The sequence below is a fragment of the Rhinatrema bivittatum genome, chromosome 2 (genome assembly GCF_901001135.1).
Source record: "Rhinatrema bivittatum chromosome 2, aRhiBiv1.1, whole genome shotgun sequence".
Lineage (NCBI taxonomy): Eukaryota > Metazoa > Chordata > Amphibia > Gymnophiona > Rhinatrematidae > Rhinatrema > Rhinatrema bivittatum.
This window is the reverse complement of record NC_042616.1, coordinates 761558651-761583729: the sequence shown is the minus strand read 5'-3', so window position 1 is coordinate 761583729 and position 25079 is coordinate 761558651. Positions and strand designations below refer to the sequence as shown.

Genomic DNA, 25079 nt, shown 5'->3' with positions numbered 1-25079 from the left:
AGAGATTCTGGCAATGGGAAGGACATGAACTGGCTATCTATGCAGATCTCTCCACAGCAACATTAAAGAAAAGGCAGGAGTTCCGTTGTGTTACCACGAAATTGACAGAGGCACACATCAGATATCGCTGGCTGTACCCAGGCGGGTTGGCTTTCACAGTGCAAGGCACGACCCATCGTATAAAATCTGTGAAAGAGGCAGTTGAGATATTAAAATCTGAAGGCATCACAGTTGAGATACCCCCAGTGGTGTTAAGTGAGTTGGGCGGACTTGCTCCTCGAAGTGTTCCTCAGCCACGCTGGCAAAGAGTGACCAAGGGCCGGTGCCGGCTGCAAAGGAATTCGGCTGAGGATCGTGCAGAGGAGGCCTCGGCATGACTTTTTACTTGGAGCCTAACTTCTCTCTTTGAGAATAAATTTGCTGGAGTTGCTGCAGGGTTTTTATGATCCCATCTCTACCAGCAGTTTCAATGCTCCTTTGAGTGCATTTCAATATATTGGGATATATGTCTCAAGTTTGCTATCTAGTTTTGTTGGTTCGGTTATGTTGAAGTTTTTTAGAGCAAGCCCAGGAGCTGAGCATCTTGGGGAGTGGTTTAAATTTCCTCCACGGATGGTTGGCACGATGGGGATGAGCCCCAGTTTGCTCAGAAAGGGAGGGGGAGGGGGGTTGGGGTGAGGGCTTATAGCGGTGGTTTACGAATTGAGTGGGTACTCTCTGATGTATACGGGGGCAGTTGTCACTGGGAGTGGTTCTACACCTGCTGTGGGGGAAGTCTCAGTATCATTAATGATGGCTAGCTTTAAAATTTTATCCTTAAATGTGACAGGTCTCAATACCCCAAGAAAGAGAAAATTATTGTTTAAAGAATTAGACCGCATGAAGGTGGATATAGCAATGTTACAAGAGACACACCTTGTAATTGATGTGTAATCCCAAATATCCATACCAATACTGGGCTGCTGCTACAGTAGCTTCTAAATATTCCGGGGTGGGGATACTGATTCAAAAGGACTGTCACTTTGAGTTAAAAGAAACTTATGAAGACCCATCTGGTAGGTTCCTTATTATAAAAATCAATATAGGGGTCGAGGTATATACCTTGGTGACTATTTATGGCCCTACTTCGCAAAAGCAGGATTTCTACAGTGCCTTCAATCAGATTTTGAATACCAAGGTGGAAGGATCCTTAATCTTAGGAGGGGACTTCAATTTGACTCTAAATCCCCAGGTAGACACCTCAGTGGGTTCTAGTTCTGACCCCAAAAAAGCCAGGGACGAACTGAAAGCCTTGGGCTACAGGATATGTGGAGGTCCCGAAATCCCACATCGAGGAACTACACTTTTTTCTCTTCCCCGCATAATAGTTACTCCAGAATTGATATGTTCCTGGGAAGCACTGGCTTGTTACCTAGAGTTTCACGGATCGATATAGAGCCTATCTTGTGGTCAGACCATGCTCCAATATGGTTCACGCTTCAGGTGCGGGACTATGACCAAGGTACCAAATTCTGGAGGCTTAATGACTCCCTATTAGAAGATTCTGACTTTGTTTCCCAGGTAGATTCAGCCATACAGGAATATTTGCAATTTAATGACAATGATGAAGTTAACCCTGTGGTTGTCTGGGAATGCCTTAAGGTGGTGATTAGGGGTAAACTTATTGCCAGGGGGGCATTATTAAAGAAACAAAGGGAACAGGAACGTGATCAACTGCTAGCCCAGCTCAAAGCTCTAGAAAGATTACGTAAACAATCCAGTTCACCACTGACATTACTCCCTAAATTACAGGATCTTAGAAACCAAATTGCGTCGCTGGATTCAGCGTATATTGCTCACCAACTGCAATTAACTCAACAAAAGTACTTCGAAGTGGGGGAACCAGGCTGGAAGAATGTTGGCCAATGTTTTAAAACGGAGGCAGGCTCAAACTACCATTATCAAGATTAAAAATAAAGAAGGCGAGGTTCTGACAGATAATAAGTCTATTAGATGGCGTTTCCATCAATTTTATTCCGAATTATACGAGATGGATAAGGATATCAATCTGGGGGATATTGATAAATACCTAGAGACATCCCAGGTCCCCAGTCTAGAGGAATCCCAACAACGTATACTGAATAAGGATATTTCTGAGCAAGAAATCATCCATGCTATCCGCTCTCTCAAACCGGGAAAATCGCCGGACATCGATGGCTATACGGGCAGGTTTTATCAAACCTTCGCCACCCGTCTCGCACCAGTTCTGGCCAAAGTGTTTTTAGCACTGAAAGAGGGGGCGTCACTTTCAGATGCGGCTAACACAGCTGGCATTACAATACTTGCAAAACCGGGAAGGGACCCTACAGTTTGTGGTTCTTATAGACCTATATCCCTCATAAATATTGACCTCAAAATATTAGCAAAAATTTTAGCGACATGTCTGAATAGTTTCATTGCCCAAATAATTCACCCTGACCAAGCTGGTTTCATCCCCGGTAGACAAGCAAGTGATAATGTTCATAAGATTATCGATTTATTCTGGTGGGTAAAAAAGCGTAATATTCCGGCAGTGGCATTGGCGATTGACGCCGAGAAAGCATTTGATATGGTGCATTGGCCATATCTTTTTGCCCTATTAAGGAAATTGCAAATTGGTGACACCTTTATACAATGGATCCAGCAGTTGTATTCCAATCCGCTAGCATGTATAAAAATCAACGGGGGATACTCCCCTACCTTTCCGGAGAGGCGTGGCACCAGACAGGGATGCCCGCTGTCCCCTCTTCTTTTTGCAATTTTTTTAGAACCCTTTGCAAACTTGGTACGGAATCATGCAGGTATACAGGGGGTGGAGGTGGGGGAGTTCTCCTCCAAACTATCTCTGTTCGCAGATGATATTTTGCTACTCGTAACCCACCCTGAGTCATCTCTACCCCATTTGACAAGGGCTATGGAGGAGTTTAGCAGTGTATCGGGCTTTAGGCTCAACTGGGAAAAAGTCAGAGATTTTAAATATTACCATCTCTAGCGAATCTGAACACAAACTCAAGAAGCAGTTTCGCTTTAAATGGGCACATGATAAATTAAAATACTTGGGAGTGTATATTAGTGCTTCTCAGGACTTGTTTCACTTAAATTATGGTAAATTGTGGTCTTCGATTCTTAGAGAGCTGGAAGAATGGAACAGATATAGCATCTCCTGGTTGGGTAGAATAGCTGCAGTCAAAATGACCGTGCTTCCTAAACTGCTGTATTTGTTCCAAACCTTGCCGATTGCCATACCTCGTCATAGTTTAGATCAATGGTAAAAGAGGCTGTTGATGTATATCTGGGGTGGGAAGCGACCTCGTATTGCTCGACATACCCTATATAGACATAGAAAACGGGGCGGTGTGGGGGTACCTAATTTGAAGCGATACTATATGGCGGCTCGTTTTAAATCAATAGCGGACTGGCATAAACAAACTAGTCCTAAGCAGTGGTTCCAATTTAGTCAACAACTGCTCGGGGAGGTACCTTTGTGTAGCTTTTTGTGGCAACCTAAGGGCACCTGGACGATAAATCCTGAGGTTGTTGTGCCCCCAACTATGTTATTAGATCTTCAATTTTGGTGTTGCAGAAAGAGCACTGTACTGTGGACTCGTGAATACCATTTCTCCACTTATATATATGCTAATAAAGACTTCACACCAGGGTTTGGGAGTAGGGCAGCATATAGGTGGAAGGCTAGAGGTATACGTTACTGGGGACAGGTTCTAGGCTCAAAAGGTATGCTTCCCTTCCAGGATTTACAATTGAGATTTGGTCTAGAGGAGGGGGATGTGTTCTTTTATTTACAATTATATCATTATGCGCACATCTCTTTGCTATCTACTCATGTAGAACTGGGGAAACCTGAGTTTGAAAAGATATGTCAGAAGGCAGATTTCGCGATCAAGTTGATGTCCGGGCTGTATAATATGTTGGGGCTTGAACCCTGGGTGAAAACGACGGCCATGTTGGCTTGGGAATGCGACTTACACTGTACTTACTCATTCTCGGAGTGGGAAGGGATAATTCTGGACCTGGGAAAGGGACTAATTGCAGCATCGTTATTAGAAAACTCATTAAAGATGTTTTTCAGATGGTACTATTATCCGACCCGACTACATAGTATGTCCTCTCATATATCTGCCATGTGTTGGAGAGGATGTCAGTGTGAAGGCAGTTACTTCCATATGTGGTGGACTTGTCCTATACTTCGTCCAGTGTGGCAGGCGGTGGAAAAATGGATTCAACAGATGTGTGGAGTCACGGTGGATTTACTACCACAACATGCATTATTGGGTATACCAATGATTCCGCGGAAGGAGGGCCACAATAGGCTAGTGAATTATATATGTACTGCCACCAGAAATGAAATAACCAAGAAATGGAAAACTGCCACAATTCCCACGCTAGCTGAAGAACAAGTAAAGTTGGGCCATATCTATATTGTGGCAGAAATCACAGCAAAATTCCGGAGGACATTGCGGCGGTTTCGGGACATTTGGTCAACCTATCGCATGTGGATGGAGGAGCGTGCACGCACTATAGTCACTTAAAGCTCTCTTTATGACAATTAGAGAGTGTTTTTGCTTTGCGGACTATCATTACCCTATTTCAATCTGTCTATGAATCAGTATTAGCAGAACACCCACTTGAGCGAGCCTTGGGGGGGGGGGGGGGGGGAGACGAATGATTGAACTATACTATAAATAGAGACACAGACACTTGGTTTTTTGGGCAGGCATTTTTTAATATATCTCTGCACCATAGATTGCCAGGTACACATTGTTCATTGTGGGTTGTTTTTTTTTGTTTATACATGATATATCTGTATCTGGAGGTGTACAAACTGTATTGAAAATTTAATTTCTTGTTGTGATGATGACCTGTTCACGAGCCTGTTACATGATGTTTCATGTAGTTATGTCTTTAATAAAACATTTTATTTAAAAAAAAAAAATTGTCTTCAGTTAGCTTGTTCACATCGGTTTACATTCAAACAAAAATGCAGGAAATCAGGCTATTCCTTTGTCTAATACATTGAACATTTACAATATGGAAATTGTTAACAAGGGGTATAAAAAGAACTTGGAGATGGTTAACACTACGGGTTGCACGAAGGGGTTCACAAAGGGGAGTGCCCCTTTGTCGCGCGACGCCTGGTGTTCTGGCGCTGTTTAACTGTCCTGCGCTGTCATCAGTGACGTCATAGGGGCGGGTCTCCCAATCAGGGATCTCACGTCGCCCCTCCCCTCACAGTTCCAGATTAAATCCCTTCACTTTTCTTTCCTTTCTCATCACTGTGAGTTGTAGCAGGGTGCCTGATGGTGGTGGTGAGTGGCGTCCCTGTGTGCGGGCGCCCATGTATTGAGCAGGGACTGTATTTTTGTATGTTTGTATGGTGTTGCATATGTCATGTAGCACTATAGAAATGCTTAGTAGTAGCATGGATGTATATAAGATGTGACATGAGTGAACCTGTTGATCTGTCTCCGTTTGCTGATTGGCTGCATAACCCGTTGCTCTGACCTGGTCTCATAGTACTCAAGGAAAGGAAATTATCAGATAAGTAATTTTACCATACATTGTGTGCACTGCATCTTCATAAAATTAAAATGGAGAGAAATCTTTAGGAGACTGACAACTGTTTACCGTGAACATTCTGTGTATCACATTTGATGCATTTGAAAATTTGGATTAGCTGTTTTCATTATGTAAGACTTAAATATCCTGGGGTCTATATTCAGCCGCTGTGTGACTCCGGCTAACTTAGCCAGTATATTCAGCAGCACTGCTGAATATATCCAGCTTTCAAAGTTAGCTGGCTAAGATTTTCTGGCTAACTTTAGGACAGCCCTGTGGTCTGACCAGAGTTAGCTGGATAAATTATCTGGCTAACTCAGATTATCGAAGTTTGCTGGTTAATTTATCTAACTTGACCCTCCTCCCCAAACGGCTCATTCCCCGCCCCTGAGTTATCCAGCTTAAAACTTAGCCATCACTTATCTGGCTAAGTGATGCCTGCTGACCATAGCTGGATATTCAATTTTTCTGGCTAAGTTTTTTTTTTTTTGTTTGTTTTGTTTTCTTTTGAATATCTGGCTCCCTGTGTTTGTAACCTATGATGAAGAAATTAGTTTGTTCCTAAAGCTACACCTAAAAATAGTGATTTGAAATGGGCTGTTGAGAATGGATCAAACATCCATTCAGTTTTCTAGATATTGTTTGGTAGGTTTTTCCCTCTTTTTACTCTACAACTTTGATTTCTTCTTCACCCAAATTACTTTAAAAACCCTTGTTGACTTGGACTGGAAGGGCATGAGCTCTGAGATTCTCAGGAGCCACCACCACCATCACAGCAGCTGGTTTCCCTCCTTGACTCACCCTGAGCATACCACATCTATGGCTCACGAAGGCTTAATCAGCCCCCAACAAATGATGGTTCCGAACGTGGTTCTCTCCCCACAGTGTTAAAGCGTGATCCCCCAAACCCAGCTGTGTTTTGGAGACTTGATATTTGATCCATTTTTATTTTTTCCCTTGATGGGTAGGAGTGAGTTTGATATCTGTTCAGATCAGGAAATGGAAAGACTTAAGTAATGCAGTGTATCATTGTTTATGGTAGCATGCAGATTTGTAATCGATGAAGTAGGGGCTATTTAGAAAAGAAATGCTATTGCAAAACTGGGTGGTATTACCACTGTCACATATAGTATTGTCCTCCTGTGATATCCTAATTTTATGGGCTGAGGTTCTGGAAGGGTTTTTTTTGTAGTAGAAAGGAAATGGTTTTTTTCGGGGGGTTGTTTTTAATACAATGGTTTTTCCCCCAACAGTGCCTTAGTGTTACTTTTCATGAGCTGTCCACTATGGTTTGCAAATCATGCTTAGGTGCTGAATTTTCTGGTCTTAACTTATTTTTGCAAGCTGAAGTAAAAAGGCTTTACCTTTTTCAGGGGCTGCTTGTTCTATGGTCCTCCAGGTACTGGTAAGACCCTGGTTGCCAGAGCACTTTCCAATGAGTGCAGTCAGGGTGACAGAAGAGTTGCCTTCTTTATGCGAAAAGGTGCAGATTGTCTGAGTAAATGGGTTGGAGAATCTGAGCGACAGCTGCGATTATTATTTGATCAGGTAATCTTTCTACTGTTGTTCATGTGTTAATCACCAGCTACATTGACTACTGTAACTTTCTATTTAGCAGCATCTCAGTTAAACTCCTCCAGCTGTTAGAGTACAGGTGCCAGATTTTTGGTTGGGGCCAAAGCAGCAAGGCCATACATGGCCAATCTTAAGGAAGCTACATTGACTGCTAGTTGAGTATAGGATACAATTCAAAACTTTTCTTTGTCTTTTAAATGTGTGAACAAATTGGCCCCCGAGTTTCTCTCCCAGTTTCTATTCTCCTACACGCCCACAGAGAACTATCTTTGCTTCTTGATTTCTGCCTGATTAACGTGTACAAGAGTATATGCATTAAGCTACTGTGCCTCAAAACTATGGAACAAGTTACCAATACCACTTCATCTTGAAGCAAGGCACATTATCTTCTGGAAGCAAATCAAGGATTGGCTATATGGTCAGGCTTTCTCATAGATTCAATGGCAGAGACTTCCCTTCATATGACAAATATCAGAGTTATCGATCATGAGACCACATTATCTATTCCCAGAAGCTTTCTTATGTAATGACACTTGTACACTTGATGCCTGCTTTGTTTATGCATCTGCACCCTTACCTGTCTCTTCTTACACTCTAATCTATCAAGCAGACCAATGATTTGTCACAAATTCTGCTGTACCCCAGTCAATAAGATTCAAAAAATTGGCAATTATAAAAATATATCACATCATACATTATACCATAATTAGTGACATATAAATTAATTAAAAAATTTTATTGTACAAAAATGTTTTTCAAACACTTCAATACATTTTACAATATTTGTTCTTTATTGGATACATCGAGTAAATATCAATTTTTCCAAAACAGTCATTTAAAACTACCATTCATACACAAATCCATACAGTTTAAAAAAATCTCTATAACAATTTGCACTCTCTCTTTATAACACCATTTCCCACAAATTGATGCTTCCTTTTACATTCCCTTTATACTCCCAACATGTTTTGCCACTCAATAGGCTTCTTCAGGGGAGCATGATGTGAATCATTACTAACACCAGTATTCAACGATCTTCTCCAACAATTCACCCAAATGTATCCTCCCTCTCTTTTCAGTTTATCTTAATTCTTCCACTCCGAGGATAGGCAAAAGTCCTCCACAATTTCACCTTTGTTTTTGCCAAAGTGCTGCACTCCCAATCTTTCAACGGGTCCATACCACAATTTTACTTTCGTATCTTACTTCCTTTCACCAAAAAAATCACAAAAGACGCTTCCATCTTCTCAGCGTTCTTACAACCCGTCTCACAGCTGTTTGCAAGAGGTATTTTTTAATGAATGTGTTTTTTGAAAATTTGATATTCACTAGATGTATCCGATAAAAAAAAATAAATATTGTAAAATGTATTGAAGTGTTTGGAAAAAATTTTTTGTATACAATAAAAATTTCTATTTAATTTATGTCACTAATTATGGTATAATGTACCCCAGCCAACGACATTAAGATACCTCGTTATCTGTTCATATCTGTCTCCTCCTTCATTGTCACTGCTCCTGCGATAATTGTAAATTGGGATTTAACTAATTGTAATTTTGATTGTAATCCACTTTGAGACTGTCTTGGAAAAAGGTGGAATATCAAATGTTTATGAATAAAATAAGTTACAAGTCTTGTTCCCTGTACGTACCTGGATCAGTCCAGACACCTGGGTTTTGCCTCCGCACCAGCAGATGGAGACAGAGCAAGATTTTGATTGGCTCAGCCCTGCATATATATAGCAGTGTGCCAGCCTCAGCCTCTCAGTCTTACTCTGTCTCCAGCAGATGGTGCAGTTGCTAAGCCTCAGTCTCTGTGAAAGTTGGTGTTGTGGTAGTGTTAGTTTTTTAGTCAGGTTTTTTTCTGAGGGTATAAAAAAAAAAAAAAGGTTTTGAAGAAGGAAGAAGAATTTGGAAGCCTGTCCCGTGCCGTGAGTTCCTCTCAGGGGGGTTGAAAGTTCTATGGGGACCATCCCCCCCCTGGTCGAGGCTGCTGCTAAGGGTCGAGGACCCGGCCTATCCGGTTAGCAGCATCGGGGGTGACACCGGGGAGCCCGGTTCACTCACCCCTACTGGAGCAGGAGTCCAGTACCTGTGACAGTGCCGGCAAGTAAAAAAAAAAAAAAAAAATTGCTTTGTTTTTTACTCTGCGCGCAGACTCTCCGCTGCTTGTTTTAATTTTATTTCGCCTCGTTTTTTGTTTTTATTCGTTGGAGGTGTTCGGCGGGGGGGGAGTCCGATGCCGCGGGGGTCAGTTTGTCGCAAGTGCGGCTCTGCGCGCGTGTCTCACGACGGAATTTGCGCTAATTGTGAACCGGGCAGTGAAGGGCCGTCGGGGGCTGGTCGGGGAGGCCGGTCTCGGGCGCCGCGTTCGCCGCAGCGCAAGGATAGCATCACCTCAGCGAGTGCAGAGCCGTTCCCGCTTAGTGCGGGAACGGCAGCCATTTTAGAAACTTTTCAAGAGGCCACGCGGGCGGCTCTGGGGGAGGCTCCGGTGCCTCCTGCGCTTTCTCCTCAACAGCGGCCATCCCGGGGGGATGCCCCGGGGGGGGGGGGCTGTCTCTCCTCTGTCTGAAGATGGCCTTGATGAGGCTTCCTGTTCTTCAGCCTCGTCTTTTTCCTCGGACTTGGTGCTGTTGTTACAAAAGGTCCTGAAGAACAAAGTCCTGAGGAAAAAGTCAGGTAGGAAGCTGACTTCGGGGGGACTAGGACTGAAGTCCTTTCTTTTAGTGAACGCACAATCCATCACAAAAAAATTCCCAATCATTACAGATCTGCTCTATGATACAAAGCCAAATTTTATTGCAATCACCGAATCCTGGCTAAAACATTCAGACACAGTACTAAAGAATCAAATAGCTCACAGGAACTACAATATCTTCTCAATCCCTAGAATAAACAAAAGAAGGGGAGGGCTAATGCTAATAATTGAAAAAAAAACTTAAATGTAAACTGATACCAACCACTCCACTGAGAAACCATGAAATCGCCCTCTTTGACACTATTAATCTACAAATTTGCCTAATATACTGCCCACCAAGCCTACTTGAAACAAACATCTCCCCTCTAATTGAATTCCTAACCACACATTTAAATACATCAAAACCCACCATTGTACTAGGTGATTTCAACCTTCACATAGACACAAAGCCATTATCCAACACCTGCCAAACACTATTGGACTTTATGACTGCACTAGGTTTCACTCTAACAACTGACAAACCCACGCACAAAGCAGGTCACTCTCTTGACATATCATTCATTAACTACACTCACTTAGAACACTTGAAAACCGACTACACACCCATCCCCTGGTCGGATCACTTCCTCATAAAATCCAACCTGAAATTCATTGAACCTCTAACACAAGAAAAAAGTAAGCCCATTAAATTTAAATATCGACCACCCTATAATTCTGAAGTACTAAAAAACAAGTTAGAAGAAAAACTAACAAAATTAGACTACTCCAACTGCTGCTCCGCAGCCACAACATGGATGCAAACAACCAATAACCTAGCCGATGAGATAAACCCAACAAGATACATTAACGTCAAAGAACCTAAACAAACAAACAAACTCCTGGCACAATGAAAAAATAAAAGAAGTCAAAAGGAACCTAAGAAAGAAAGAAAAAGAATGGAGAAAAAATAAAAACACCGATAACCTAACCAAGTACAGAAAATACCTAGCCTTTTACAAACAAATAATTCTCAATGCAAAAAAACAGTTAAACGACACTAAAATAGAGAAATATGCTAACAACCCTAGAACCTTATTTTCCATCGTTAGAGATCTCACTAATGACAAATCCAACTCCCCACTAAACCTACCAGTAAATAAATGCAATGAAATAGCCAACTTTTTCAGTGACAAGATCAACAATCTAAAAACAAAGATTCCAGATACAACAAAACAGGAAATCAAAATGAAAAAAAGAGACGTTGAACAATGGAAGACATTTGATATGGTATCTGAAATAGAAATTGAGTCTATGCTAAGAAAACTAAACCCCGCCCCTCAACCATTTGACACAATACCAACCACTGAAATAAAAAAAGTAGCCAATACAGTATCCCCAACATTAACAAAGATAGTGAATCTCTCGCTAGAGGAAGGAATCATTCCAGATAATCTAAAAGGGGCAATTGTTAATCCAATTTAAAAAAAAAAAGAACACCGACCCGCTCAATCTGAGCAATTACAGACCTGTATCAAACCTACCACTAATTGCCAAATTAATCGAAAAAACTATACAAAAGCAACTAGCGGAGCACTTAGAGAATAACAACATCTTATATCCATCACAACATGGCTTTAGAAAACACTATAGTACAGAAACACTACTGCTAACACTAACAGACAACATCATGAGAGGTTTTGACAATGGCAAACACTATATTTTAGTGATGCTGGACTTATCAGCAGCATTTGACACTGTAAATCACGACATACTTTTAAATAGACTAGAGGAAATAGGATTGAGTAACATAACTATAAAATGGTTCAGATCATATCTAAGTAACAGATATTTCCAAGTTCAAATCAAAGACGTAATGTCAGAAAAAATACACCTACAAACTGAAGTACCACAGGGGTCAGCTCTATCTGCTAAACTCTTTAACATATACCTGTTACCTTTATGCCACCTACTAGCCGGGCTGGCATAACACACTCTATATACGCTGATGATATACAGCTAATACTTCCCATAGATGAAACTATTGAAAAAACATTAAATATCGCTAACATGTACCTTGACATCATAAAACAATTACTAAACCAAATGGAGCTAGTAATCAACATAGAGAAAACAGAATTCCTACATCTAGAACGCAAAAAGACAGAGATCATTCAAAACACTATTACACTCAAAAACAACCAAAAGATTGAGCTAGCGGAGAAAGTACGGAACCTAGGAGTTATAATTGACTCCGAATTAAACTTAAAACAGCATATATCCTTAAAAGTTAGAGAAGGATACGCTAAACTTATGGTACTCAGAAGACTCAAACCACTTCTAACGCCAAAGAACATTCGTTCAGTCCTACAAGCATTGATTTTTGCAAGCATCGACTACTGTAATGCGCTACTACTAGGCTTACCATACACCTCACTCAGACCACTACAAATTTTATAAAACACTGCTGCAAGAATTTTGACCGATAAAAACAAGAGAGACCACATCACCAAAACCCTAGCCGAGTTACACTGGTTACCTGTTGAGCAGAGAATACAATACAAAACACTTTGCATCTTACATAAATAAATACTTAACGAAAAAGCGGAATGGCTTAACACAGCCCTCCGCGTACATGTACCAAACAGAAACCTAAGCTCAGCGAATAAAGCACTCCTTATGATCCCATCAATTAAGACAGCAAGACTAACTCAAGTGAGAGAGAGAGCACTATCCTTGGCAGGACCCACACTGTGGAACACCATGCCACTAGAGTTAAGGTTGCAAAAAGACAACAAAACCTTCAGAAAAGGCTTAAAAACCTGGCTATTCAAGCAAGCCTACCAAACAGAGAAGGGGAAACAGTGAGGCAGGCGAAGTGAGAGATATGAAAAAATAAGGTGTGTAGCGATAGTTCTATCTGTTTTTATTCTACCTTCTCGTTCTTCACCAGAAGAGAAGTTGACACTTATAAAGTTAGAATTGTTTTTAAACTGATAATTCCTGGACAGTATTGTAACACAAACCAATTATATCATTGAGAAAACTATGTACCGAATCATTACAGCACCTGTGTAAATTAATATATCTCAGCATCCTTACTTTATGTGCCCTATTGTAAACTGTTGTGATGGATCCTTCTTAACGACAGTATAGAAAAGATTTAAATAAATAAATAAATAAATAAATAAATAAATAAATGTATATATAAATAAAGAGGCGTTCCAGAGATGAGTCCAGGAAGGGCTCCAACCCGCCAAAGGATAAGAGACGTCTCAGGTCAGTTCCCCAGGACTCGGACACAGAGTCCACGTCTCAAGACGAGGTGGATCCGCTCTCTGAGCCCGGGGGGGTACTGGCGAAGCGGAAGGAGACGTGCCAGCGAAGGCTGGTACCACTAAAGGTTCCCCAGCAGTAGCAGGGGACGACCCTAAGGTCATTCGCCTCTTTAAAAAGGAGGAGCTGGCTCCACTTATTCCAGCCATTCTTCAGGAACTCTGCTTGGAAGTGCCCCCAGTGGAGTCCCGACCGGGAACCAAGATGGACCCGGTTTTGTTGGGCCTCAGTGGTCCATCAGTCGCATTCCCATTTCATTATTCGGCGACGGATATCTTGTTCCGGGAATGGGATACTCCGGAACTCGGGCTGAAGGTCAGTAAGGCCATGGATAAATTATACCCATTACCAGAGGAAGCGCTGGAGATTCTCCGCCTCCCTAGAGTGGACTCAGCGATGTCGGCCGTGACGAAGAGATCGACGATTCCAGTTACAGGGGCTACTGCCCTCAAGGACTTACAGGATAGAAAGCTTGAACTCCAACTTAAGAAAGTGTTTGAGGTCTCGGCTTTGGGGGTCCGAGCAGCTATATGCAGTAATTTTGCCTTGAGGGCGGGCCTGCGCTGGGCGCAACAGCTTCTAGCCAATGAAGGGCTCTGAGGCAGAAGCTGCTCAAGCGGATCGTCTGGAGGCGGTGATCGCTTACAGTGCGGATGCCTTGTATGATCTTCTGCGCACGTCTGCAAGATCTATGGTTTCGGTGGTTTCAGCGCATCTTTTATGGCTTCGGAATTGGGCGGCAGATGGTTCGTCAATGGCCCACCTTGGTTCCCTCCCCTTCAAGGGGAAGTTGTTGTTTGGCAAACAGTTGGATGATCTCATGCAATCTCTAGGAGAAAACAGGGCTTTTCGATTACCGGAGGACAGGCCTCGGCCTAGGAGTTCCTATTCCAATAAGCACCGGTTTCGAGGGAATAGGAAATCTAGACCAGTGAGATCGTCTGGTACGTCCTACCGTTCAAGCTCGGCGCGACAGTCGTCGTGGCCGCAGTCCTTTCGTGGCAGACGTTTTGGGAGGCAGAGCGGGGCCCCAGCGGGAACGGGGGCTAAGGCTTCCCAATGAGGATCGTGTGGCCCGTTCCTCAGGGGCAGGTTCCTCGCCTGGTCCCAATCGTGGGGGCCAGGCTGTCGCTTTTTGTCGAGGAATGGGCCAAGATAATGTCGGACCAGTGGGTCCTCACCGTGATAAGTCAAGGTTACGCTTTAGATTTTGTACAGATCCCCACAGACAAGTTTCTCGTTTCCCCTTGCGAATATTGAGAGAAGCACGAGGCAGTGCAGGACACTCTGCAGCACCTAGAAGACTTGGGGGCAATCACTCCCGTGCCTCCCGGACAGCGACGCACGGGGCAATACTCCATTTACTTCGTAGTGCCCAAGAAAGAGGGAACCTTCAGACCGATCCTGGACTTAAAGGGGGTCAACAGGTGTCTACGGATTCCACGATTCAAAATGGAAACGATCCGGTCGGTGGTCGCCTCGGTTCGTCCCGGCGAATTTCTGGCCTCCTTGGATCTCACGGAAGCCTGTCTGCACGTAGGAATTCAGCAGTCTTATCAGAGGTTTCTCAGATTCTGCATCCTGGGCATGCATTATCAATTCCAAGCTCTTCCGTTCGGTCTCGCCACCACGCCGCGCACGTTCACCAAAGTGGCGGCTCAACTCAGGAGAGAAGGGTTTCTGGTGCATCCCTACTTGGACGATTGGTTGATTCGGGCGAAGTCGGAGTTGCTGTGTCGGAAGGCAGTCGCCAGGGTTCTACAGCTCTTGCGCTCTCTCGGGTGGTTGGTCAATCTTGCCAAGAGTCACTTGACCCCTTCTCAGTCCTTGGAATTTCTGGGGGCGCTATTCGATACGAAGCAAGGAAAAGTATTTCTCACCCAGGAGAGGGTGGTCAAGCTGCAGTCTCAGGTGCACTGTCTCTTGTCCTTATCGATGCCTCGAGTGCGGGATTATCTGCAGGTCTTGGGATCCATGGTGTCCACGATAACTTTGGTGCCCTGGGCTTTCGCGCATCTACGACCGTTGCAGTCAGCATTACTGTCCCGCTGGAAGCCTGTGTCGGAACAATTCCACCTCCCGCTTTCGCTTACGCACCAGGCGAGGGCCAGTCTCCCTTGGTGGCTCGTGTCGGATCACTTGACGTCTGGAGTGTCTCTAGTGATGCCCGAATGGACGGTGGTCACCACGGACGCCAGTCTTTCCGGCTGGGGAGTGGTCTGTCTTGGGCATTCGGTGCAGGGCAGGTGGTCCCGAGCGCAGTCTCAGTGGTCCATAAATCTCTTGGAGACTAGGGCAGTAGCTTTGGCGCTTCACGCCTTTTTTCCATTGATTCAGGGGAAGGCGGTTAGAATGTTGTCCGTCAATGCAACTACGGTAGCGTACATCAATCGCCAGGGCGGGACACGGAGTCAGCTGGTGGCGACGGAAGCGCAGCCCTTGATGTACTGGGCAGAGAAGAATCTCAGCAGCATTGCGGCTTCTCACATCGCTGGGGTAGACAATATTCAGGCGGACTTCCTCAGTCGACATCTCCTAGATCCTGGGGAATAGGAACTAGCAGAGGAAGCTTTCCAACTCATCTGCAGCAGGTGGGGCACGCCTCACATGGATCTGATGGCCACGTTTCAGAACACAAAGGCTCCGCGATTTTACAGCCGTCGGAGAGAAAGAGGGGCCAAAGGGGTGGATGCATTGGTGCTGCCATGGCCCACAGATGTGCTACTGTACATTTTCCCTCCGTGGCCTCTGATCGGCAAGGTGCTTCGACGTGTAGAACTGCATCCCACGGACGTGATCCTGGTAGCACCGGAATGGCCTCGGCGGCCGTGGTTTGTGGATCTCCTGCTGTTAGTGGTCAAGCCGCCCATTCGGTTTCGGGACTTCCCGGCTCTGCTTCGTCAGGGCCCCGTTTGTTTAGAGGCGGCGGATCACTTTTGTCTCGCGGCATGGCTTTTGAGAGGCAACGTTTGATGGCGAAAGGATATTCGGATGCGGTTATAGCCACGCTGTTGCGGTCTAGGAAGCAGTCTACGTCCTTGGCCTATGTGCGGGTCTGGTCAGTGTTTGAGGACTGGTGTAGAGATCACGGGGTGGATCCCATGAAGGCTGCGGTTTCTCATATCCTAGCTTTCCTTCAGGTGGGTCTCTCGAAAGGACTTTCTTGTAGTACCCTTCGGGTCCAGGTGGCAGCGCTCGGTTGTCTTAGAGGAAAGGTTCAAGTAGTGTCTTTGGCTCTACATCTGGATATCGCGCGTTTTCTTCGAGGGGCTAAGCATTTACGTCCTCCCGTACGCCACCCTTGTCCGTCCTGGAACCTCAATTAGGTGCTTTCGGCCTTATGTTTATCACCCTTTGAACCTCTTAAGCGGGCGACGTTAAAGGATCTTACTTTAAAAGTGATGTTCCTCATCGCGATCACTTCAGCTCGGCGAGTTTCGGAATTGCAAGCTTTGTCCTGTCGGGAGCCGTTCTTGAGTATCTCGGATTCCGGGGTCTCTCTACGGACAGTCACTTCCTTTTTACCTAAGATAGTGTCGGCTTTTCACTTGAATCAATCGGTGGAGCGTCCCTCTTTTCCAGAAGAGGAGCGGTCAGATCCTAGGGCGCGAGATTTACGTAAACTGGATGTTCGCAGGGCCTTACTGCGGTATCTTGAGGTTACGAATCCCTTTCGCATTTCTGATCATTTGTTTGTTTTGTGTACGGGTCGCAAGAGGGGAAGTGCGGCCTCCAAGACTACAATCGCTCGGTAGCTCAAGGAAGCCATTGGCACCACATACTTACTATGGGGGAAACCTCCCCCTGTGGGTATTCTGGCTCATTCGACGTGGTCTCAGGCCACCTCTTGGGCGGAATCCTCACAAGTGTCACCTCAGGAAATTTGTCGGGCGGCTACTTGGAAATCGTTGCATACTTTTGCGAGGCATTATCGTTTGTATGTTCAGGCTACAGCTTCGGGTGGTTTTGGTGAGGGAGTTCTTTGAGCGGGACTCTCTGGGCCCCACCCTAGGTAAGTTAGCTCTGGTAAGTCCCTGGTGTCTGGACTGATCCAGGTACGTACAGGGAAAGGAAAATTAGTTTCTTACCTGATAATTTTCGTTCCTGTAGTACCACGGATCAGTCCAGGGACCCGCCCTTGGTTTGTCTGTGTGTTTGCGTGTATCTTCTGAAGTAACGGAGAGTCCACTCTTGGTTTTATGTTCCATTGTTTACTCCTTTGGTTCTGGGAGTCTTGTTCCAGTTGGGGGTTTGAACTTGGCCTTGGGTTTTTAGGGCCGATTTAGTTAGTCTGTTTGGTTTGCTCATTCTGCTTTGACATAACATAAGACTGAGAGGCTGAGGCTGGCACGCTGCTATATATATGCAGGGCTGAGCCAATGAAAATCTTGCTCTGTCTCCATCTGCTGGTGCTAAGGCAAAACCCAGGTGTCTGGACTGGTCCGTGTTACTACAGAAACGAAAATTATCAGGTAAGAAACTAATTTTCCTTTATAATGTTAGAAATATCTGTTCTATATCACAGCATTATTCATACACTTCTTTCATTTTAGGCCTACCAGATGCGTCCTTCAATTATCTTTTTTGATGAAATAGATGGATTAGCTCCTGTACGATCTAGCAGACAAGATCAAATTCACAGGTAATGTTTTTGACATTGAAAGTTCTATTTGATATACTTTTTTTTTTATCCTTTATTGATACTTATTTTTTTTATTTTTACTATCATGTTTAAATTACATTTAAAATTTCTCCTAAAAATACAAGTATGGTATATCCATTTATAATTTAAAAGCAGTAAAACTTCAAATATCTCAACGTATACATTTGAAAATTCAATAAATCCATGTATTGTTTGTTGACGAGCAGGTTGAAATGGCCACATAAGTGGTGGTGGTATTATCAGATGGTGTTGACAGAACAGCTCTCAGATTTCAGAAAGGTGCATAAAACTTTCTTAACGTGCACAAATTGAGAATTGTGCTGAGGCAGCCAACTAGATATTTTTTTGTCTATTCTGTAAATGTGAACAGACTATTTTTTTCTTAGTTATCTCCTGTCTAATTTTTCTTTAGTGATAGCCCTACAATGTGAGCTACTGTGCTAGATTATTTTTATTTTGTTTGAAAACTTGTTTCATATCATCTTAATTTTCTTCCCAGTGATGTTCAGAAGTGAGTTTGAGAAGTGTCCCGAGATTGGAAAATTGAGTCTGTGCTTAAGTATTCCAAGCTTCTGATTTGGTGCTGCAGTATGCAGTGGTATTGTGGCAAGGGCAGATTTGCATTTTTGTCACAGTATGCTCAGGAAAGTTACTTGGAAACTATTGTCAGAGTCTGATTAAGATGCAGGCAAAATAGGCTGACTTCATCAACAGTTAAAGTAACATAACTGACACATCTGTGCTTCTTGTCTTTCAGTAATGCAGGAGAACAAACAAAATAGCCAAGAAGGCTTCCCTTACCAGGCAAAAAAAGAGTGAGATCCAAAAAGCTTGAAAGAATTCAGTGCAGCCCTCTTCAGACCTAGTCCTAAGGATAGAGAAAACCGTTGTGCCAGCAGAGAACTCTTTGCTGATAGTACTTAAAACAGCTGAGCTACTAGGGTTGGTCTACCTTCAAGCCCAGTGAGCCTCTGGTTGGTTGTAACCAAGCCCATAATACATGAAAAATATCACCACTACTACTTCCCCAACTTTTCACCAAAAGCATAGCTCCTCATGGAGGGCTTCATCTTACCATTCCCAGGGTCAGCAGTTTGAGCCCTTCAGGTCCTTACAACTATGAGGGACAGTTTTGCGGAAGGCACCTTGGTGCCAAGGGTCTGTGTTTTTTGTGGACACTTATGTTTTGACCGAGCTTTAGCCTGGAATATAGTTTTGATTGTGTCAGCCCGGTGCTTGCTTTGATTAAGGAATTGGGATGCAGTCCCAATTCTAGGTTGATGGGATGCAGTCCCAAGTCTAGGTTGATTAAACTACCATTGAAAGGGGATCATCTTTTTGGAGAAGAGCTTGAGAAAATGGTGAAGGTCTTTGTTGTCTAAAGCGCCTAGGCTATCTGAGTATGAACCCAAAGGGGCATCTCAATTGGTCCTCCAAGGAGTCTGTTTTTGTGAAGTGAAGCATATTAGACCTTGTAAATCTGTAATGGGCAAGTGGATTGGACCGTTTTGTGGATCCCAGTCCTCTTGGAGTGCTGAGAATTGGCAAAGATTGGAGTTCAAGGGTTGCAGGAGGCACTTGTAATTCCTTATGAAGTTATCAGGGACCCAGGCTCCGGATTCTAGAATAGGCAGGCTGTTAGCAGCCTTTTTCTGGAGATGGGTCCAGATTAAAACAAATTAGTGGGTTCCAGAAGTAGTCAGGGATTGCCTATACCTTGGGAGTTTTCCCATCCTATTCCACTCACTTTTATGGCGAATCTTGTCCTGATGTATAAAAAAGGGAGACTATGTGTTTAACACTCGGTCATCTAATTTGCAAGGGGGCACTGGTTCCAATTTCAGTATCATAAAGTTAAAAAAAAACAAAAAACAAACCTCTGAAGGTGACTCGCTTCAGGATGGAAACTCTGAAGTCAGTAGTGATAGCAGTGAGAGAAAGGAATTCCTAATGTCACTGGATTGATATGGTGTGCCTTCATATTCCTATATTTTTTCCTATTTTTTTCATAGTTGTTATCCCTTGTTAACAATTTTCATTGTTATTAATGTTAAATGTATTTGACAAAGGTAACTTTTTTTCCTGCATCTCCTATTTTAATGTAAACTGGTATGATTTGTATATTATACAAGAATGTCGGTATATAAAAATTAAAAATAAATAAATAAAAATATAAGGGAGGAACATCAGAAGTGTCTGTGGTTCACAGTCCTAGGAGGTCACTTCAAAAACTTCACTTCAGATTGGCTACTGCTCTGATGTCCTTACATCAAAAGAATTTTAGTTCATCCCTATCTAGTTGATTGGCTGGTCAGAGCAAAATGAACTCTGGCAAGTGAAGCAGTCATAACCAGGATAGTGTAACTGTTGAAAAAGCTAGACTGGGTTGTCAGTTTTTCCAAGAGCAATTTGATTTCCACCCAGTTCTTAGATTACTTGAGATGTGTTGATACAAGAATAGGTGGTGTACATGATTTGTTAGTGGTCCAGAGGCCTGGGATTACCTTCAGGTTTTTGGGATCCATGATGGCAGCTCTAGACTTAGTTTCTTAGGTGAGACCAAGTATGAGAATTTTACAGAGAGTCCTACTGTCCAGATCAGGGCTTCCTACATTTTTTGCCAATTTGACCTTATTTTAGAGTACCAAAACAAATTAGGAGGAGGAGTCCTCTTCCAGCAGTCACTCCACTGTGACCATTCCCGCACTCCTGCTGATTCTCTCTCTCAGCTTCTACCATCTCGGCCTGGCCGATCTTCTCTCTGTCTCCATTCCCTACAGAGTATCTCCTCTCTTAACCTGTTCCTTTCCAGCGGCTCCCCCTCTTTCCCCCACTCTACTCATCTCCCCACCTGATTCCCTCTCCCACCCCCCTCCAGTCCTTTTCGCACACCCACAGCTGATCCTCTTTCATCCCCTCTCTCTCGACGCATTCCACATTTCCTTCTCACTCTCATCTCCCATTTCCTTTCCCTTCCCTTACTTCCCAGCCAAAGCTCTTTCTCTCCAGCCCTTCTTGCACAACCCCCCCCCCCCCAGCTCCTCTTACATCCTCTAGTTCCCCCCTCTCACAATCCACAGCCAGCCCCTCCACTTGATTTAATCCTCAATTCCCTCCTATACCTAATTCCCTCCTATACCTAATCCCCTCTTCAAACAGCCCTTCCAAAAATCCCCTGCCAGGGTCAGTGACTGTTTCTTTTTTTTGTCCTGGGCCACAGGGGATGGTGGTAAGAGATGGTAGGTTGATGATAGGAGCAATATTTTTCTCTTGGGTATGTTCAGTGGTGGAGGAGGAGAAAGGAGCAGTGGCAGTCTCCACCAGCCCCTGCTTAGTTAGCACTCCCCTCCCTTCGCTTCATTTTTAGCTCTGAGTGCAACTAGTTCCATGTCTAGTTCCAAGCAGCAGCAACATTAGTAATGAGACAGCATGGAACCTTTGATCTAGTATAAGCTCTCCAGGCCTTGCAATGGCCTCAGTCCCTCCTTCCTGTTACTACGAAACTGCAGTGACTCTGTGTGCTAGCTCACAGGCCCCACACTAACTTCCACTACTAATGCTGCTGCTGTGAATGCCTTAATGTATTGCCATTTAAGGCACTTGTGACCCCAACTGAAGATTTTGTGATTCCCATTTGGGATCCTCGCCCAAAGGATCCCTGGTCTATATGTTATTCTCAGTCTCAAGTTTACTCAGTGAGATGCTCGTTGCTGTATCAGGCCAGGACAAGCGTGAATTGGTGGCTTGTGATCAAGAATCATAAGAACATAAGATATGCCATACTGGGTCAGACCAAGGGTCCATCAAGTTCAGTATCCTGTTTCCAACAGTGGCCAATCCAAGTCGCAAGTACCTGACAAGTACCCAAACATTAAATACATTTTAATCTATTATTGCTTATTAATTAATAGCAGTTTATGGATTTTTCCTCTAGGAACTTATCCAAACCTTTTTTAAACCCAGTTACACTAACTGCTGTAATTACATCCTCTGGCAGTAAATTCCAGAGCTTAACTATGCACTGACGGGCGGATTTTAAAAGCCCTGCTCGCGTAAATCCGCCTGGATTTACGCGAGCAGGGCCTTGCGCGCCGGTGCGCCTATTTTCCATAGGCCGCCGGCGCGCGCAGAGCCCCAGGACGCACGTAGATCCCGGGGTTTTTCGAAGGGGGCGTGTCGGGGACGGGACCGGATGGCGCGGCGTTTCGGGGGCGGGACCGGGGGCGTGGCACCGGCGTGGTCCAGGCCTCCGGACCAGCCCCCGGATCGGAAGACGGCGCGCCAGCAGTCCACTGGCGCGCGTAGATTTACGTCTGCTTCTCGCAGGCGTAAATCTAGGGACAAAGGTAAGAGGGGGGTTTAGATAGGGCCGGGGGGGGGGGTGGGTTAGGTAGAGGAAGGGAGGGGAAGGTGAGGGGAGGGAACGGAGGCAGGCTGTGCGGCTCGGCACGCGCAGGCTGCCCAAAATCGGCAGCCTTGCGCGCGCCGATCCAGGATTTTAGAGGATACGCGCGGCTATGCGCGTATCTTATAAAATCCAGCGTACTTTTGTTTGCGCCTGCTGCGCAAACAAAAGTACGCGATCGCGCTTTTAAAAAAAATCTACCCCTGAGTGAAAAAGAATTTTCTTCGATTTGTTTTAAATGAGCTACTTGCTAACTTCATGGAGTGCCCACTAGTCCTTCTATGATCTATGAGTGTAAATAACTGATTTACATTAACCTGTTCCTTTCATGATTTTGTAGACCTCTGCTCTCTTAGGACAAGCAGGATGGTAGTCCTCACAGATAGGTGACATCAGATGGAGCCCAGCACGGAAAATGTTTGTCAATGTTTCTAGAAACTTTGATTAGCACATTGAGCATGCCACTATCCACACGTCCATGCGGGGTCCTCTTTCAATCTCTATTTTTCTGCGGTGTGTGTTGTCTCATGGTTTTGGAGCTCTGCTCTTCAAAGTTTTCTCATTCAGAATTTCTTGTTTTTTAGCGTCTGATCCTGCTTCTACGATCAGAGCCCCTTCGGCGTGATAGGTTTTTTTCTTTTTTGCCTCCTTGTGGTCTATTCCCAACCTGTCGCTTTTCGGTGGCTGCCGGCCATCGATCGCTCGTGGGTTCATTTTCATGGCGTCGTCTGGTTTTCACTGGTGCCCCCAGTGCCTACAGATCCATGTTGCTTACAGATCAGCATGAGGTCTGCATCCTCTGCCTGGGGGCATCGCATGAATTCCAAGGATGTCAGCTGATCAGATGATGCCCAAAGGCTGTTGTGCTCGGCTGGACAAAATGGAGAAGTGTTTTTGGTTCTAAAACGTCTATTCCATCCATGCCGGCATAGGGGATGTCGACACCCGTGGGTCAAGGGGAGCCCTTAGATACCTTGTCCCTCTCTACACCCCCGGCAGGATGTCCCAGAAAGAGGAGCCAGTGATAGGCCCTCAAAGGCATTGGGATCTTCAGCATCCTCGGCTCCGGGGAAAGACTGGGCCGAACATCGTGGGAAAGCACAGTCACCGGTTGCCGTCTGCACACGGCTCTGGATCCAGTGTGGCATCGGCAGCTGCCATGCCACCACCAAAGCGACTCTGTAGTGAGGAGGCCCCATCCTCTGATAAACCCAGGAGTCCCAGGTATTCCTTACCAATATCGATGCCGGGCACCGAGCCTCCTCAGGACTCAGAGGAAGCTCTGGTAATGCTCATCCTCCTCCATCTGTCCTGGCTTCCCCAGACTTCCAGGAGGTGTTGGAACACAGGTTACAGAGTGTGGTGCACTTAGCCCTACGGTGCCAGAGCCTGTATCTTCTCTGTTGGTGCCCCTGCTAAGAGCGTCTGGATGTCCTCCTTGGTGTCCTTCCGATGCAACCAGTTCCCAGGGGACCCTCAGTTCCCCAGCGGCAACCAATGCCCTCCAGAGCAATTCCCATTATCAGGTGCTCCGAGAAGGAAGATATGCCATGCCACAGGCACCCTCGGGTCATTTGGTCCCATGGCCATGTTCCCCGAGCCCATGCCTGGGGTATTGAGCACTTCCCTACCATTGGTGCCCTCAAGGCCACCAGTGCCTTCTGGGGGATCCTGAGAGGAGCCACCGACTAGGCTGGAGTATAGACACCACATATATAGATCTTTATTAGACTGGAAGTTGAACCACCAGTGGTGGCAGTAGTGAGTCGATGTGTCCGGCAGGGCTGAAGTCCTTCTGATACTGGAATTAATCTCTGGGTTGCTGAGCTGTAGAGAGAGACTAGAAGTAGTGAGTAGACAAGGTATACTGGATACAAGATGGTACACTCACAATAGTAGATGTTTGCAATGATCTCTATGCCACAGAGAGTCTTCAGTATATTCAAGAATAGGAGCCGTAGATGAACACTGATTCCTATAAACAGTCTGTAATCAGAACTCACAATAGCTGTATATGAAATGGCTTCTAGAGTAGAAGAGAGTCTGTAAAGGATTCTAGGAACATGGGCCCTCGTGGAGCGAGTGCCGGTTCCTATCTGCAATCTTGCCAATATAACTCACGATCTCCGTACCTGTGAATAACGTCTTGGACAGAAGGGAGTCTTCAGAGATATAGGAATTTGGGCCCTCGCGGAGCGCATACCAATTCCTATATACAATAGAACTCACTGTGTTCATGTCTGCGATCGCTTCCAGGCAATAAGGAGTCTTCAGAGTATTCAGGGACATAAGCTCTCGAGGAGCGAGTACCGGATCCCGTTTTGGCAATCTAAAATCAAAAGAGAGAGCGGAGCCCCCGTGGAGCGGGTACTCCTGGTAAGTACATAAAGCAGAGTAGCTGGGTGAATCGTAAACAAGAAGTAAGATTCAATTCCTTGCTAACTCGTTTGAGGTTAGCAAACAAAGACCTTTTAAAGTGAAAATGGATGACGTCACTACGGGGGGATGCCCTTGCTGGTACAAAGTCTGGAGCGTGCGCGCGCGCCTCCTTATATCATCAGGAACATGGCGGATCCGCTGCTTCAGGCCAGCCCGGAGATTCTGGAGAGACGTGGCAAGAGGACGCCGCGGCAACAGCCGTTTCTCAGACCCAGAGGGAGTTGCCACACAGGTAGAGAGGGTGGAGCGAGGGCAGAGAGTAGGCATGAACGCAACACTGATAACGCAGGATCGCGTCATGCTACGCCATCTGAACCTCCAGGCATTAGCCTTAACGGTCTGGAGGTTGAGCACCTAGTCCTTCAGTCCCTTGACCTATCTGACAATGTGTTT

General features: G+C 44.9%; 1 protein-coding gene across 1 annotated transcript in view; it reads left to right on the top strand.

The window, feature by feature from the left end:
• ATAD2 (ATPase family AAA domain containing 2) overlaps window positions 1-25079 on the top strand; it is a 471993-nt gene that overhangs the window by 225992 nt on the left and 220922 nt on the right. Inside the window, exons 12-13 of the mRNA XM_029591972.1 lie at window positions 6966-7140; window positions 17733-17821. Of these exons, the coding sequence (XP_029447832.1) occupies window positions 6966-7140; window positions 17733-17821 (264 nt within the window). The remainder of the gene's footprint in view (window positions 1-6965; window positions 7141-17732; window positions 17822-25079) is intronic.